The sequence below is a fragment of the Bemisia tabaci genome, chromosome 5, assembly GCF_918797505.1.
Source record: "Bemisia tabaci chromosome 5, PGI_BMITA_v3".
Classification (NCBI taxonomy): Eukaryota; Metazoa; Arthropoda; class Insecta; order Hemiptera; family Aleyrodidae; genus Bemisia; species Bemisia tabaci.
In genome coordinates, this window is record NC_092797.1 from 32,029,646 (window position 1) to 32,044,155 (window position 14,510).

Genomic DNA, 14,510 nt, shown 5'->3' on the forward strand with positions numbered 1-14,510 from the left:
GTAATGGCAGGCATCCATCAAAAGTACGGATCTTTCCTCGCAAAATAAATCAAGATACTACGGCCCAAAAAGAGAGCAGTATTCCAGAAACTCACTTAGTCCTAGCATCCATAATTAGTAACGTTTAGCATACACTTTATCGCCTGGCTGTTGCTTAATCGCCATCGGCTATAAAAGGCTATAAGAAATTGTAATATCCCATAGTAACATGTAATGGCGGAGATGTGTCTCTCCGTCAGGGTTAGGCCGTGGAGGCGCACTCTGTTCTTTCTCTATTCAAATAAACTCAATCTGATAACACGTCTCTGCTCGCTCTCGTTTTTCCGTTATAGCAAATTGGCGACGAGGATTCTAAAAAAAATGTTCTCGCATTACTAGAACTCATCTACCAATTCTTTTTTTTCTCTCGTCCGGTACTTCGCGAAAATGTGCCTTATCCGCAATCACGGCTCCAGCTCCAACCTTCGTTTGAGAAGAGGTAACCTCAACCTCGTACCTCGCCTATGACCTCGTGCTACCCGGGCCGCGTCAACTCAATCGCGATTTATTAATCGGTATTCCTTCCAGCTTTTCCTGCTCAACTTCGACTCCACCCGTTTGAAATGAACGAAGAACAATTTACGGCTTTCCTAAACGTGGTACAAGCCTCCCTATCCAGCATCTCAATCCAGGCCCCAGCGATTCCAGGAGCAGCAGCCGGTCAATCGAATGGAGAATCTAACCCGGATGGATCATCCTCAACCTCATCCAGCACTTGGAGGATCCTGAATTTTGAGCAATATGACGGCAAAGAGAAATTCTGTCAATACGTCGAACGTTTTGAAAACTTCGCCGGCCTTAGAGGTATTTCAAATGATTCTCTCCTCATGAAAAGCACTCTTATCAATTGTCTAGGAAGTGAAACTTATCAACTCTTGAAAGCCATATCAGCTCCCAAAGAACTCAAAGATCTTTCCTACAAGGATATCATCGCATCTCTCTCCCAGCACTTATCTCCTCCCCCAAATAAACTACTAGAACAACATCGATTTCTCTCAAGATTGCAGAAAGACACGGAGACAATCGGTGAGTACGTTGCAGCTCTACGTAGTTTTCTAGAAAATTCTGAGTTCAAGTGTACTTGCGGGAAATCAATTGCTGACATGTTCCTTCGTGCCCAGTTCATCCGTGGGATCAAAAGTTCCTTTATTAGAGAGAGACTATTGTGTGAGTCAGAGTTAACATTCGAGCGAGCAGTCAACATGGCTCTTTCGCTTGAGTCATCGAAGCTTGATAACCAGGAGATCCTGAACGGCTCAGCATCAACAACTGGTGTCACTAGTGTTTGCAAAATCCATAGCTCAAAGCCATCTTCTAGTCACAATTCAAGGTATAGAAGTAGAAATAAGAGCGAACAGCGCTATCAACGTAGTGACAGCAGGCACTCCAAGAGAGGCAAATCTGCCAAGCGTAGAATAGATTATGAAAAACTGGGTATTTCTGATCTCTGCATTAGATGTGGGCGCAATAATCATAGAGCTTTTGATTGTAAAGTTAATCCAAGCAGTCTCAAATGCTTCTCCTGTTCCAAGACTGGGCATATCAGCAAAGTGTGCATTTCAACGTTATTAACTCAGAATAGGTCCCATAAGGTTAACGCTGTCAATGATGAATATCCTGATGTAAATGACATCGTTGACTTCAGTTCAAATCCAGATTGTTTTCTCTTGTCTAGTGATCCTTTTTATAGTGAAGATGATGATACAGGGAAATATATTGCGTCAGTTGATATTAACGGTTTTGAAACCCAGTTCGAAGTAGACTCCGGTTGTGGTTATACGCTACTCCCTGAAAATCAATTTTTGAAACTCGATTCCAAAATTAAACTGTTTCCTGCCCGTCAAAACTTCAAGTCTTATGACCATGGCATAATTAAACCTATTGGATATGCCAAAGCAGCAGTCACATTCAACAATATTACTGCATATGTTCCATTTTATGTAGTACCATCGAAATTTTCAGCCATTTTAGGTAGATCTTGGATCAGACGTTTCCAGATTAACCTCAATGAGTTAAGCACTCAAAAACCCAGTTCCAAGGAAGACTTTTCTTCCGTTCATCGAATAACGGTCCAAGATATCCAACAGCAATTTCCAGATATTTGCGTACAAAAGGTTGGAAAAATTCCAGACTTGAAATGCTCCTTGCCTCTGAAATCTAACGCTAAACCTAAGTTTCAGAAACCCCGTGATCCACCCTATGCCCTCAAGAAACCAGTCGATAATGAGCTCGACGACCTTGAGCGTGACGACATCATCACCCGGACAGACACCAGCGATTGGGGCTCACCTCTAGTTCCAGTCCCCAAGACAGTGGAAAAAGTGAGATTATGCGTCGACTACAAGTCAGGAGTCAACCCTCAACTAGAAGATTTTCACTACCCAATTCCTCGCATCGAAGAACTCATAAGCGAACTCAAGGAATCGTCAGTTTATTGCAAGATCGATCTTTACAAAGCGTACCTACACGTTGAAATGGATGATGAAGCAAAGAAAATTCAAGCCATCTCTACGCATAGAGGCACTTACCTCATGAACAGGCTCAGCTTGGGAATCAAAACAGCCCCCAGCCAGTTCCACCAGATCCTTGGTCGTCTACTCGCTGGACTTTCAGGTATTATTTGGTATTTCGATGATATTATAGTGCATGGGAAAAATTATGATGAGTGTTATAAAAATTTAATTGCATTGTTGAAACGTTTGCAGGAGAAAAATTTGCATATCAATTTGTCAAAATGCCATTTCTTTAAAGATAAAATTGCTTACCTCGGTTACATCATTCAAGGAAGAAATGTGTATAAAGACCCAAGGAAAATCTCTGATCTTTTGCAAACAGTGAGACCGCAGAACCGCCGTGACGTGATGCAATTCTTAGGACTAGTCACATATTACTCACGTTTTGTTCCCAATGCATCTACCTTAACAGCCCCGCTCCGTCAATTACTTTCAAAAAACCATCCATTCAAATGGTCCGATGCCTGTGAAAAAGCCTTTCTAAAACTTAAAGAAATCATAGCCAGTGATCATGTGCTAGTCTCTTATGATGTGAATCTACCGATCACAGTGGCCTGTGATGCAAGCCCTACAGGGTTAGGAGCTGTAATTTCTCATATCATTGATGGATCAGATAGACCAATCATGTTTGCTTCTAGATCTTTAACCCCGGCTGAGAAAAATTATAGTCAATTAGACAGAGAAGCTCTTTCGATTGTATTTGCTTTAGATAAATATTATATGTACATTTATGGTCGCAAATTTACCCTGATAACAGACAACAAGCCGCTGTCCAGAATCCTACATCAGAACAAGAAACTACCTCCCATGACAGCAGCAAGGCTGTTACGTTATGCAGCCTACCTCTCCTCATTTGACTATGAGGTAAAGCATCGGCTCAGTAAAGCTCATGCAAATGTTGACTACCTTTCACGATTCCCTGTTTCAGGCCGCAATTTACAGGGAAATCAACCACTTCTGGATTTCGAACTCTCAGCTTGTCATGAAAATACGCTTAATCAAATTTCCAGTGCCAATGTCACAAGTTACGACATCGCAGAGGCAGCAGAATCGGATCCAAAGCTTGTTGATATTATCTCCAAGCTTCGCAGCAGCAGCGAAGACCCCGCCTGTATGGAGTACGTATTAGAAGGCGATATTGTTTACAGAGGTAACAGAGTCTATATCCCTCAGTCATTAAGAGGCCGAATACTCAAAGAATTGCATGAAACTCATTCAGGAATCACAAAGACAAAGCAACTCGCTAGAAGATATGTCTACTGGCCTTCAATTGACTCTGATATTGAAAAATTAATCAAATCATGTGAGCAGTGCATGCTATCTCAGAAGTCTCCTAAGAAAGTTCCTACCCATAAATGGGAAGAGCCTACTCAAAACTTCTCCAGAGTACATATGGACTATGCAGGTCCAAGGAAAGGATTCAATTTTCTCATCCTTGTCGATGCCAAGTCTAAGTGGCCAGAAGTCCGCATTCTTAGCAAAGCTCCTACTACAGATTCTACTATCAAATTATTAGAAGACATATTCTCTTTCCATGGCTACCCTCAAACTTTAGTTTCAGATAATGCTTCAATTTTCTCCGCCGACAACGCAGAATTTAGCAATTATTGCAAAACAAAAGGAATTTTCCATTGTTTTACTGCCCCTGGGAAGCCAGCCACAAATGGCCTAGCAGAGCGTTATGTTCAAATATTAAAGTCCAAATTATCAAAAATGGATGCAGAACCTGGTGACATTCAAGAAAAAGTGCGTCAAATTGTCCTGCGATTCAGAGCTACACCGTTATTGGATGGATCTAGCCCTGCAGAACGCTACCTAGGGCGTAGAATCAAACTTCGCTTGGATGCCATTCACCCATTCAAACCGCTCAAGAATTCGTCGTGTCAAGCCACCCACCTCCGTTCCTTCCAAATTGGTGACAAGATAATCGCTCGTGTGTATAGAAGCAACAAACCTTCATGGCAACCCGGCCTCGTCCGGAAAAAATTTGGTAAAATCCACTATCTAGTAGAATTAAGCAACGGGTATACACTGAAGCGACATATCGACCAACTGCGAGATGCAAGTTTCCTTGACTTCAAGACCCCGGAGCAACAACAGAGTAAGCCGAAAAAGCAGGTTTCGTTTCAGGTGCAAATGCCAACTCCAAGAGACATTCCAGATCTCCATGTAGTGCCATCTGGAAGACAGGTTGTCATACCTGTAGCAAAGCCTGCATCGCCTGGCTCACCTTCAGCTAGTCGGAAGCCGTCTACTGTGCAGGGTTCAAGCAGTCACCTTGTAAGGCAACCATTGCCTCTTACCAGCCATGGTAGCCTGCCAAGCCCGGTCTCTCTGCCGTCAACTAGCCAGTCTACGAATCAAGACGTTCCGCCTCCAGTCATTGACCTAACAAGCCAGACTCCTAGGAAGCTGCCAAGTGTAGGAAGAGGTAGGGCAACTATACGGTCGCCTGTGTTAGACCGCCCTTCTCGTATCAAAAAAGTGCCAGGACATTTGAAAGACTTTGTCCCCAAATAATTTGTATTGTACCCCTAGTGATTTTTCTGTACCCCAAGCCCAGCTAATGTGCTTTTTCTTTTTAGTGGGGAAGACTGTAATATCCCATAGTAACATGTAATGGCGGAGATGTGTCTCTCCGTCAGGGTTAGGCCGTGGAGGCGCACTCTGTTCTTTCTCTATTCAAATAAACTCAATCTGATAACACGTCTCTGCTCGCTCTCGTTTTTCCGTTATAGCAGAAATTGTGTAGCCGGCTTTAGTAGCTATTGGAAATCTTACAGCCGGCTGTAGGTCTATGGTATTTCGGAACACAGATTCTACTGCCAATTTTTACTAGGGTGAACTCATCGCCAGACAACGTCCCCCTAAAAGTTATCTTAATCTCGCCGCATATAGAGAAAAAAAAAAAAAAAAAAAAAAAAAAAAAAAAAAAAAAACTACTGAGGAGCGCATAATAGTTATCAATTCGGAAAATACACTCTTTTATCGCCCTATAAGTTTTAATTGAACCTATTAATGTTGAGAATCTATAGAGAAGTATTATCCATTTACAGATCGCCTTCAATTTCGCCGCATAGGCAACAAACTTACTGGAAAGTGGGAATAATTATCTATTCAAAAAGCGCACGTATGCACCTCGCTCCATAAGTTTTGGATGAATAGGGCTGAAACCTTGCCAAACCCTTTTCAACTTCTGAGGGAGTTGTAGCTTGATAAAGTTTGCCGTCTTGCGGCGAAATTAAAGTTCTCGTCTTCAAAAGTTTCGATTGAAACTTATTCCTATTTGTTCTCCTTTTTTCTACTCGCCTATTTCATGTATTAATTCGATTCAGGAAGAAATCATACGTTTTATGAATAAGTCTGGATTCAAAAATCCGAGAAAATAGGATTATGTCATCATGAATATCATTAAAGAATGAACCGCACTTGAAATGACTTATTGGTGTTGGAGCGCTAATCAAATTAACTAATTTGAGATTATTTTAATTTTTGCATATGTATCGCCACATCACGTTCAGGCAAATTCTAATCGTCGACTTTTGACTGGTGCAAGCATTACATAATGTGTCCGAGTCATTATGGGCTGATAATCGAAAATATAATTTTCACACTCGGATGAAACTTCGCAAGCTTTTTAACACCATCCTTTGTGAACTTGTAACTCTTTTGAATATAATATGTGAACTCAAAAAATTAGTCAATGCCTTTGCCTCCTTCGACAGACTTTAGTTAAGTCAATTGTTTCCATGAAAATTTACTTCCTCACAACGTAATACTTTCAACAAATGTTTGTTTTGCGATACGAATTTTTTCTTTCCGGTCGTGAATGGTTTTACTTTAAAGTTTAAAACACCTTCCAGGAGTTTTCAATACAACACTGTTAGGTAATTGTACTCTATTGAAATTTACAGTCAAAAACGAGTGACCGTTTAGATTAGTTTTCTGCCACTAAAAATAAATTTCAGCATTATGAATTGTGTGCTAGGAAAAAAAAACTGTTCTCAGTAGCGAGAAATTGCACAGTTCCACCATCTTTGCTTTATGTATTTTTGATAAAACTGAAAAGTATCTTCTCCTTGATATTTGCTGAGCTTTGTAATTTCTCACACAGACTTCTCAAAGGAATTACAAGAAACAATATCAGTTAACCCTCTGAGAGAAATACGTATTGTGAGGGAAAATTTAGCCACATTTCTAATATTATACTTTTTATTGTAAGGTAGGTTTGCATATCAACACCATTCAGCCGTCAGTATAACGCACTTTTTCAATAGAGAATATATTAAATACCTGATTTGGCTGCGAGGAATAGGGCACACTCCATGTTTACACATCTTGAAGGGGTATATACACTCTGATGGCAACCCAATGTACTTTCACAGAAATATCTGAAAATTAGAAGTGATCACTATTATTAATATGTGCTTTGTGGTCATGCATGACGACGATAAAGGTCTTAAGCTATGGATTTCTTGTTTGCGGTGTTTAAAAATCTCTGCTCCTTTACTTTTTCATAGGAAAGCAAATCAACATCATTTCTCAGAGTTTTACTCAGAATTTGCTTCGCACAGAGAGGAAAAATTATAAAAGTTTTTGAGAATTGACGTTGAGTAACTCTCCGGTTTAAAAATTAATTCAGACAGCAAATCTGCGACGTCACAAACCAAAATACCCGATTGCGGAGTTTCACCTTCGCGTTGATGAGTTTTTAATTCAAATCCACAGCAAAACGATTCAATTTCTCGTCGCATTTACGTTTTGTTGTCTCGAGTCCTTCCTACCAATCCTACCTGCGGGCTGATTATTGAAAGTGATAGACAAAGCGATAGACAAAGAAGACATAGGAAGTATGGAGCGATCCTATTGGTTGAAATGCATGGTACCTATCGACTAAGGGAGAAAACGATGGACTAACTATAAGGTCTCTCGAGGATTGCTGTTAGTTAGTCTATTACTTACCTTCTTCGTCTATTGCAACCACTCGCTTCCACCAATAGGATCCCTCCATATCCCTTTTGTCTTCTTTGTCTATATTTTTTTCTACCAATTTCAATAATCGGTCCGCTGATACGAGCATTTTCACATTCTTAGTAAGACTTCGATACATGAAGAAAATGGGAAGGGGGTTTGTTTGCCATCGTGTTTTGAGTGGACTGTACACTCGACACTCTATTATAGGAAACATTCCATTCAATCAAAATAATGTTACGGAGCCACGTGCCTTTTGGCGCTTTCTTCCCGCTTATTTAATCGTGAAATTATGTGGGCGCTGTTGTTAATGATGTGTTTTTTTAGGTACAGTATTGCCATGTCCGTACCGTCCTTTATTGATGCATCAGTTTTAAGCTTTCTTGACGCTTTTAAGAACCGAAAAAAGTTATATTCTAGCAAGAATTTCTTTCAAAGCTTAGAACTTACTAAGGGGCTGTGCCCCCTGGCCGCCACGCGGTCCAACCCCCAGAGAGCGCTTCGACATAAGAACGACAAAAAAAATGAAAAGACCTTCATACCCGACTCTCATTTGTCCAATCTTCCTCTGGCCGGGAGCGATTGGACCAATAAGAATTAAATAAGAAAACCGTCATTTATTTCGAACTTCAGGTCAATACTGAAATGAAACGAAACGAACAGAACGGAGCGTTTCGTTACTTTTGGAAAGTCTGTAGTAAAGGAGCATACCTTTAATTCACTTATGTTACCCTACTAACAGACCACGATTCACAATTTCCCGCTTAGTTCAATTTTCCGGAAAATTTGAAATTCCCGCCAATTAAAGATGGCGGAAATTTCAAATGTTGCCCCTTTTCTAAGCTCCCAGGTATACTCTATTATAAAAAATCTGGGTCATATTTCCAAAATCTGATTACAGCGGGCTCATCTAGGGACTATCGTCTGTCGATAACCGCAAAAATTATGATAATTCGTCCAGTAGAACGCTCAAACGAACTATGACAAAAAATAAAAATTTAGATTGTTTGAATGGGAAGAATTCGCAACTTCACCGCGTAATATAAAAAAAAACTTGGGTCATATTTTCAAAATCTGAATAGAACGGGCTCATTTAGAGACAATTGCTTGTCGATAGCCGCAAAAATCAAGAAAATCGGCCCGGTAGAACGCTGGAACTAAGCGTTACCAGATATGCAAATTTAGGAGGCCTCGGAGCTTATATATATGATTTCAAGGGTTGGCAATTAATATCCTCATCACGGCTAGATTTGGATCGTTGCCTTATTGTTTTCCTTGGTGAAAAACTGCTGACCAATCAGAAAGCGGTGCACTTTTTTTTAGTACCCAAGAGGCATGAAATGGCCATATTCTCGAAACGTCCTGTAATCCAGGAAACTAATTTTTTATAACTTCCGCAACGGTGAATAATAAAAAATGAGGTTCGTAGATTGAGGAAAGGAAATGGAAATTCCCCAATTCGATGGATCTGACTGATGAACATCATTCCAGGACATTAGTGCCCGGACGTAGATCATCAGTTCAAGGAACGGATGAAAAGGATGATCACTAACTAGGGGGCCCGCATCGCTGATGCCTCAGACTGTTCTATACTAGATTTGGCATTCATTTTCACCTCTGCATTTAAAGCGTCAGTGGTTGCTGTATTACGAAATCAGCAGTATGGCAACATGGGGGAAATTCTCCTATAAAAAAAAAATTCTAGTACTCGTGGCTTTGCATTTGAAGCATCAGTGGTTGCTGTATTGCGAAATCAACAGAATGGCAACATGGGGGAAATTCTCTTATAAAAAAAAATTCTAGTACTCGTGGCTTGCACTTAATAAAAATAGGGAAAAGTTTAAGAAAAAAAAAAAAAAAAACTTCTACAACAAGAAGAGATAGAGTGCGTCATTATCCCCTTCAAAACTTCTTTTTTTTTTAAAAAAAATTTAAAAAAAAATCTGCTTGGAACGTGCTCTCCACTCTTTGAGAACTTCGATAAATCAAGCACAGTGATCTCTCCCAGGCGCTTGCATCTTGCAAGCACGTTTGCAGGCGCATCGAAAGGGCGAGGGCAAGGGACAATATATTATTTTGCAACGTTACAAAATTTCACCGAACAATTTACATGTTTATTTATCAACGAGTGTCTGTTATGAACCGGAAATGTTATGGTAAATTCTTCAAATCATCAAACAAAAGAAAATCAAGAAAAACTTCGAAGGAAAATTGCAACCATTTTAGTGTAAACTAAACGCGGCCCACATTTCAAAAGAGCAAGAGCAGAACATAATAAAACATCTGAAGCTCCCATCGATGTTAATTTGGAACATAGAGCTTATAGAAGAGGTTTCATTGATTTTCTTGTGAACTTTCCCAGTAGAATGGCCCCATACACTCTATATGTGAAAGGATAGATATCATCAAAATTTGCAGCTTTAAAACCAGTCGAAAATGTCACGTCCAACTTATCAGGAATGCTCGTTTTAGTATGTGGCGGGCTTCACTGAAAAGATATAAAATGGCAGAGTGCCTTCAATTTTTTAACACTTCAAAGACATCTTTTAGACATGAATAGTTGCTCTACAAATCATGCTCAGCACATCGCGATATATCAAAACTAAAGTACATAATATACTTACGTTTTACACCTATATGCAACTATTTGTACCTAGGAGATACATCTTTGCAGTAAAAACTAAGAGTTTGAAGTTTTCTTCCATTTATGATCTTCGTAGTAAAGCCTGCCGTTGGCGCTGCGCTGCGCGGCGGGTGAAGTGGTGAGTGTGTGGACAGGCAAAACGCCTTCTCTCCCGTGTGTATGCAACACGGACATCCATGGAGCCCGAATAGTTGCATCCAGGAGTTAAAATGATACTTGCACGATGCTCGTCGCATTTGACACTAATTAAGGGCGTTTTGTATGTTTCCCTTGCACCGTAACTTAATTTTAGCGTAACAGCGAAGACAATAGATTCTCGACAAACCGCGGAGAGGGTTCACACACAATTTCGATATATTTGCATATCCCCCCCCCCCCCAACAGAAAATTTACGATGCGATTAATTTGACCATTCTGTCTCCCGATCTCTCATTTGTGTATTCCACGCACACATAATGATGTCACGTTCCTGCCTAAACCCAAACTCAAGTCTAGTGTTTCGTAAACATGATAGGAATAACGTTGGGACTCGTTGACTAACCAGGTTTAGTTTTTACATCTAGCTTCACCGCTGCTAAAGGTCAGTTCTTTTAAGCATGACTGAACCTGCTATTTAAATAAAAACTTTAATCAAATGGAATTGTATCTGTCCGAATTTTAAAATGCCTAGAATAAGAATATTTTTACCGAATATTGAGATGATTGGTAATTTTAACGCCTAACAAGTGCACGACAAACCTGCGGTCTCTGAAAGTTGAAGTGACCGATCAGATTGTTGTAAGTAGCTTATTTTAGATTAAAATTCTTCTCTCGTTTGACCGGCGAGAGATTATTTAGATCCTAAGGACAATAGAGCGAGAATTATGTCCACGAGTACTTCAGCTATTCGCCGACCGATGCGCCATAACTTCGCTCGCGGTGAAACTATAATCGATATGCGCCAATACAAATATTTCGCTGAAGAGGATTAAATTATCTTTATGAGTGGATGCAAGTTGTTTGCAAGCTATCGACTGTCCGCATCCACGTATTACGATCATGAATCCAAAGTAGCATATGTCTCGCTGGCCAGACTTTTTTCAGCGCTTATCCCTCAGCTTGAATGCAAAATCGGATTTTAATCAAGTTCGAAATTCGCAAAATCTCCGCATCTGCCATTTTAGCTCTAATTATTCTTTGAAGATGATAAGCAGGCTCTAAATTTGAGACAACCCTGACTTAAAGATACAAAATTAATTCCAAAAATAAGAGTATTGGAGTTCTCTCTTTCTTCGTCCTCACTCTAACCTCTATCAACCTCCCCCTTTAATCTTCGGTTGATGAAGCTTTACTAGAGTCTGCACAGTTAAAAATTTCCGTATTAATGGTTATACTTTAGGTTACGTTAAGTTTCTTCTTTTCGGTCTGATTGACCAATAGGACTTGATTGATCGATCAACGAAACTGTAGCTTACCCTGAGATATCTGGGGATGGGAGAGTGTCCTGCTTATAACTCATGAACTCTTGTTTCTCTCGAAATCACTCAGAAGTTGCGAATTGCGAGTGGTCAGCTCATTGGACTATTTGCTACCGTGCATAAGGAAAAACACCGTATGAGTCATTAGACATTGCCAAGTTTCCTTTGATCGATGAAAATAGAATTTACACGGAAAATTGTGAATATTTTCCCCCAAAATTTACAGGCAATTTCGTGCGCAATTTAATCTAAAATATCTGAAACTTTCAAGGAAAAATATGCAACATGAATGTCGTCAAAAATACATGTTTTATCGAGGGAAGTTTGGCAACTCTCCAATGTTCATACGGCGTTCTTCCTTAGCATGGCAGAGCACTAATGAGAAACAAGGGAGAGTAGAAAGAGACACAAGAAGCACCACTTCCGGAAAATTTCGAGGCTCTCAACTTGTCAATTCATAATTTCCAGACACTTGAAACTTTAAAACTCCTCGTCACTTGACTTATTATAGAAGTGAATAATATTACGGCAGGTAAGTTTCCGTGCCACTGGTATCAAGACGTTACGTGTGCCTACTGAAATAAGAAAACTACTGTGGCAGAGTGAAATTATTTGGCTCCACTTCAAATGAATGAAGATTAGTAATTATTAATTTTAATCATTTACAAATCGCCAAAGACGTTCTGAATTCACCAATTATGTTCCGTAATTACAAAAATTCTTATCTGAATTTCACGGATTAGGGGTGGATCTGTGTCATGAAACTGACTTAAATCAACTCCAGGTCAAAATGTAACCATTTTTCGCGTACTTCTAACAGCTCACGACATCGAAAAACTAAAATCTCTATACTTTAGTCAATTTTAGCAAGGAGCGCAACAACGTGACATGTCTTGGTATTGACGAGTTTTTTAGTGCGTGATTTTAATGAATGAGGCATAGATAGTATGGATGCACAGCAGGGCCGGATTTACCTACTTGCCGCCCATGGGCCGCCTGTATTTTACCGCCCCTTTCTCATTCGTTTTGAAACATCAATAAAAACCATCCAAAGAACGTGCCGGAGGAGGAGGAATGCATGAGACGTGTTTACCTACTCGTGTTGGATACATTTTTTGCGAAAGTCCTGTCAACACAACTAGTAAAATTTCAAGGAACTTTGCGCGAAACTTAAGTTCCGTAAACACATCTCTGTGTGGACAAGGTCCTCCATTTATAAGAAATGAACCAAAAAATTATGAAAGAACAAACATAGATGTGGTTTCATTATTTTAACTTTCACCGCTGCGCGCCGGGCTGATCGCACTGAGTTTGGCGCAATGCGTGAAGTACCTATTCCTGCAGTCTTGTAGGCGCTATGCGTTTCATGCCAACCGCTGCTGACCGCATTGTGTTTGACGCAATGGGTGAAGTATTCATGCAGTCTTGTAGGCGCTAATATGTGTTACATGTCGACCGCCGTGCCGAGGGCTTGTCCTTTTTCTGCGCTGAGCTCCAGGCCAAATTGCATGTTTAGTTCCTCTCTTAACTCGACTAATTAAAGATACTGTCTCTTGTATTACCGAAAACGACAAAATTAGAAATTACTGTACTCTCAGGAAAGAGAGATTTTCTCCCTTTTTCTCATTGATATTTTTTTTTCTGAATCCGATTATTTTTATACCTACATTGAAAAAAATTGCAAAATTTACCGCCCCCTTTGGCCGCCATGGGCCGCGGCCCATGTGGCCACCCCCTTAATCTGGCTCTGATGCTCAGATGAAGTGATACATTCCTGCGATACTGAGCTGAATTCATTGAAAGTTGAACAATAAGAATTTACGTGACACAAAATAATCTCAAACTCGGATATTGAGGCAAGTGAACGGACTCTGGTGGGTTTTTTTTTATTTATTTATTTGAGAAACTGAAACATGTGATGAGTAAATTGAAGATGACCTATGTTTAAAACATGTTACCCATCTAAGTTTTTTCCTCGTGATATCATTTAGCTATTGAAAGTACTCAGCATCGAAAGAAGGAGAAAAAGTTCTCTTAAACCTTATACTGATCATTTTCCCAACATATAAAAGCTTTGATAAATGTCGAATCATCACTCCACAAAAGTCTGGTTTTCCCTCGAGTTGAGTATTCGAATTCTTGGCTGAAAGGTGAAAGCAATGCTTTACGCATGATATGTACCTGAATAAATGAGGAATCTCCTGTGATGACGTCACAAATGCGTGCGTGACGCAATTCGCGAAGTCTTATCGTGCGTTAAGTGCGTCTCATGTCACGATAGATTTACTTCGCGGAAAATGTTTCAATTATATTCGGTAAAGGCCAGGGGTGAAGATTGCACTCTAAGTTTCAATCAATTTTTTACTCATTTTCCTAGAATTTTCCATAGGTTTTGTAAGATCAGCGAATGCCGAGTTTTAGCCCTTCACGAGCACGGTATGTGAACTTTAAAAATCTTTAGCATTTTGACTCCATTGGAACTAAGTGGATTCCACTAAAGGGATTTTTTTTTTTTTAAGGGATAAACCCCCCTCTTAAAAGTGAGGTCGAAGAATTTATGGAAAGTAAAATTGAAAGTCGCCACTCGTCAAAGTTGCAAATTTTTTCTGCTTCTGCGTATTGCACTTCGATCAATTAATGACGCGCACAGGAGCCGAAGTGTCATTTACCAGCATGATCTCGACTTTTTTTACGTTTTTTTTTTTTTTTTTTTTTTTTTTTTTTTCAAATGTGCCTCACTTAACATAGAGCCGTAAGCATGAAGATACTCATTAGGTTTTCATAGTCAACGCTGTTCCCCGTCATGTCACCCCAGCGCCAATGCATTTTGACAAGGATCATTTGCACCTCTTCAACCTTCGTTCACAATCGTCAAAAGAATTTTTC

At 39.9% G+C, this 14,510-nt stretch overlaps 2 protein-coding genes across 9 annotated transcripts in view; one reads left to right on the top strand and one right to left on the bottom strand.

Annotated features, from left to right (window-relative positions):
• The window catches only part of LOC109037407 (uncharacterized), a 113,247-nt gene that overhangs the window by 36,661 nt on the left and 62,076 nt on the right, over nucleotides 1-14,510 (bottom strand). For all 7 annotated transcript variants that reach the window (XM_072300557.1, XM_072300558.1, XM_072300556.1 and 4 more), the window contains one exon: nucleotides 6,846-6,943. In XM_072300557.1, the coding sequence (XP_072156658.1) occupies nucleotides 6,846-6,943 (98 nt within the window). The remainder of the gene's footprint in view (nucleotides 1-6,845; nucleotides 6,944-14,510) is intronic.
• On the top strand, nucleotides 187-5,262 carry LOC109040119 (uncharacterized protein K02A2.6). Of its 2 annotated transcripts, none has more exons than XM_072300560.1 (2): nucleotides 187-2,652; nucleotides 3,481-5,262. In XM_072300560.1, exons 1-2 carry the CDS (start codon nucleotides 603-605, stop codon nucleotides 5,070-5,072), a joined length of 3,642 nt encoding a protein of 1,213 aa, XP_072156661.1. In that variant the 5' UTR covers nucleotides 187-602; the 3' UTR covers nucleotides 5,073-5,262. The 2 variants fall into 2 exon arrangements, with proteins under 2 accessions (XP_072156661.1, XP_072156663.1); XM_072300562.1 differs by having other exon boundaries at nucleotides 648-843; nucleotides 2,220-5,262.

Bases quoted from the DNA above. Each gene is read 5' to 3' on its own strand.
- LOC109040119 (XM_072300560.1), top strand. From the start codon at position 603: ATGAACGAAGAACAATTTACGGCTTTCCTAAACGTGGTACAAGCCTCC. The intron at 2,653-3,480 runs GTATTATTTGGT...TCCCTGTTTCAG, and splicing joins TCTACTCGCTGGACTTTCAG to GCCGCAATTTACAGGGAAAT.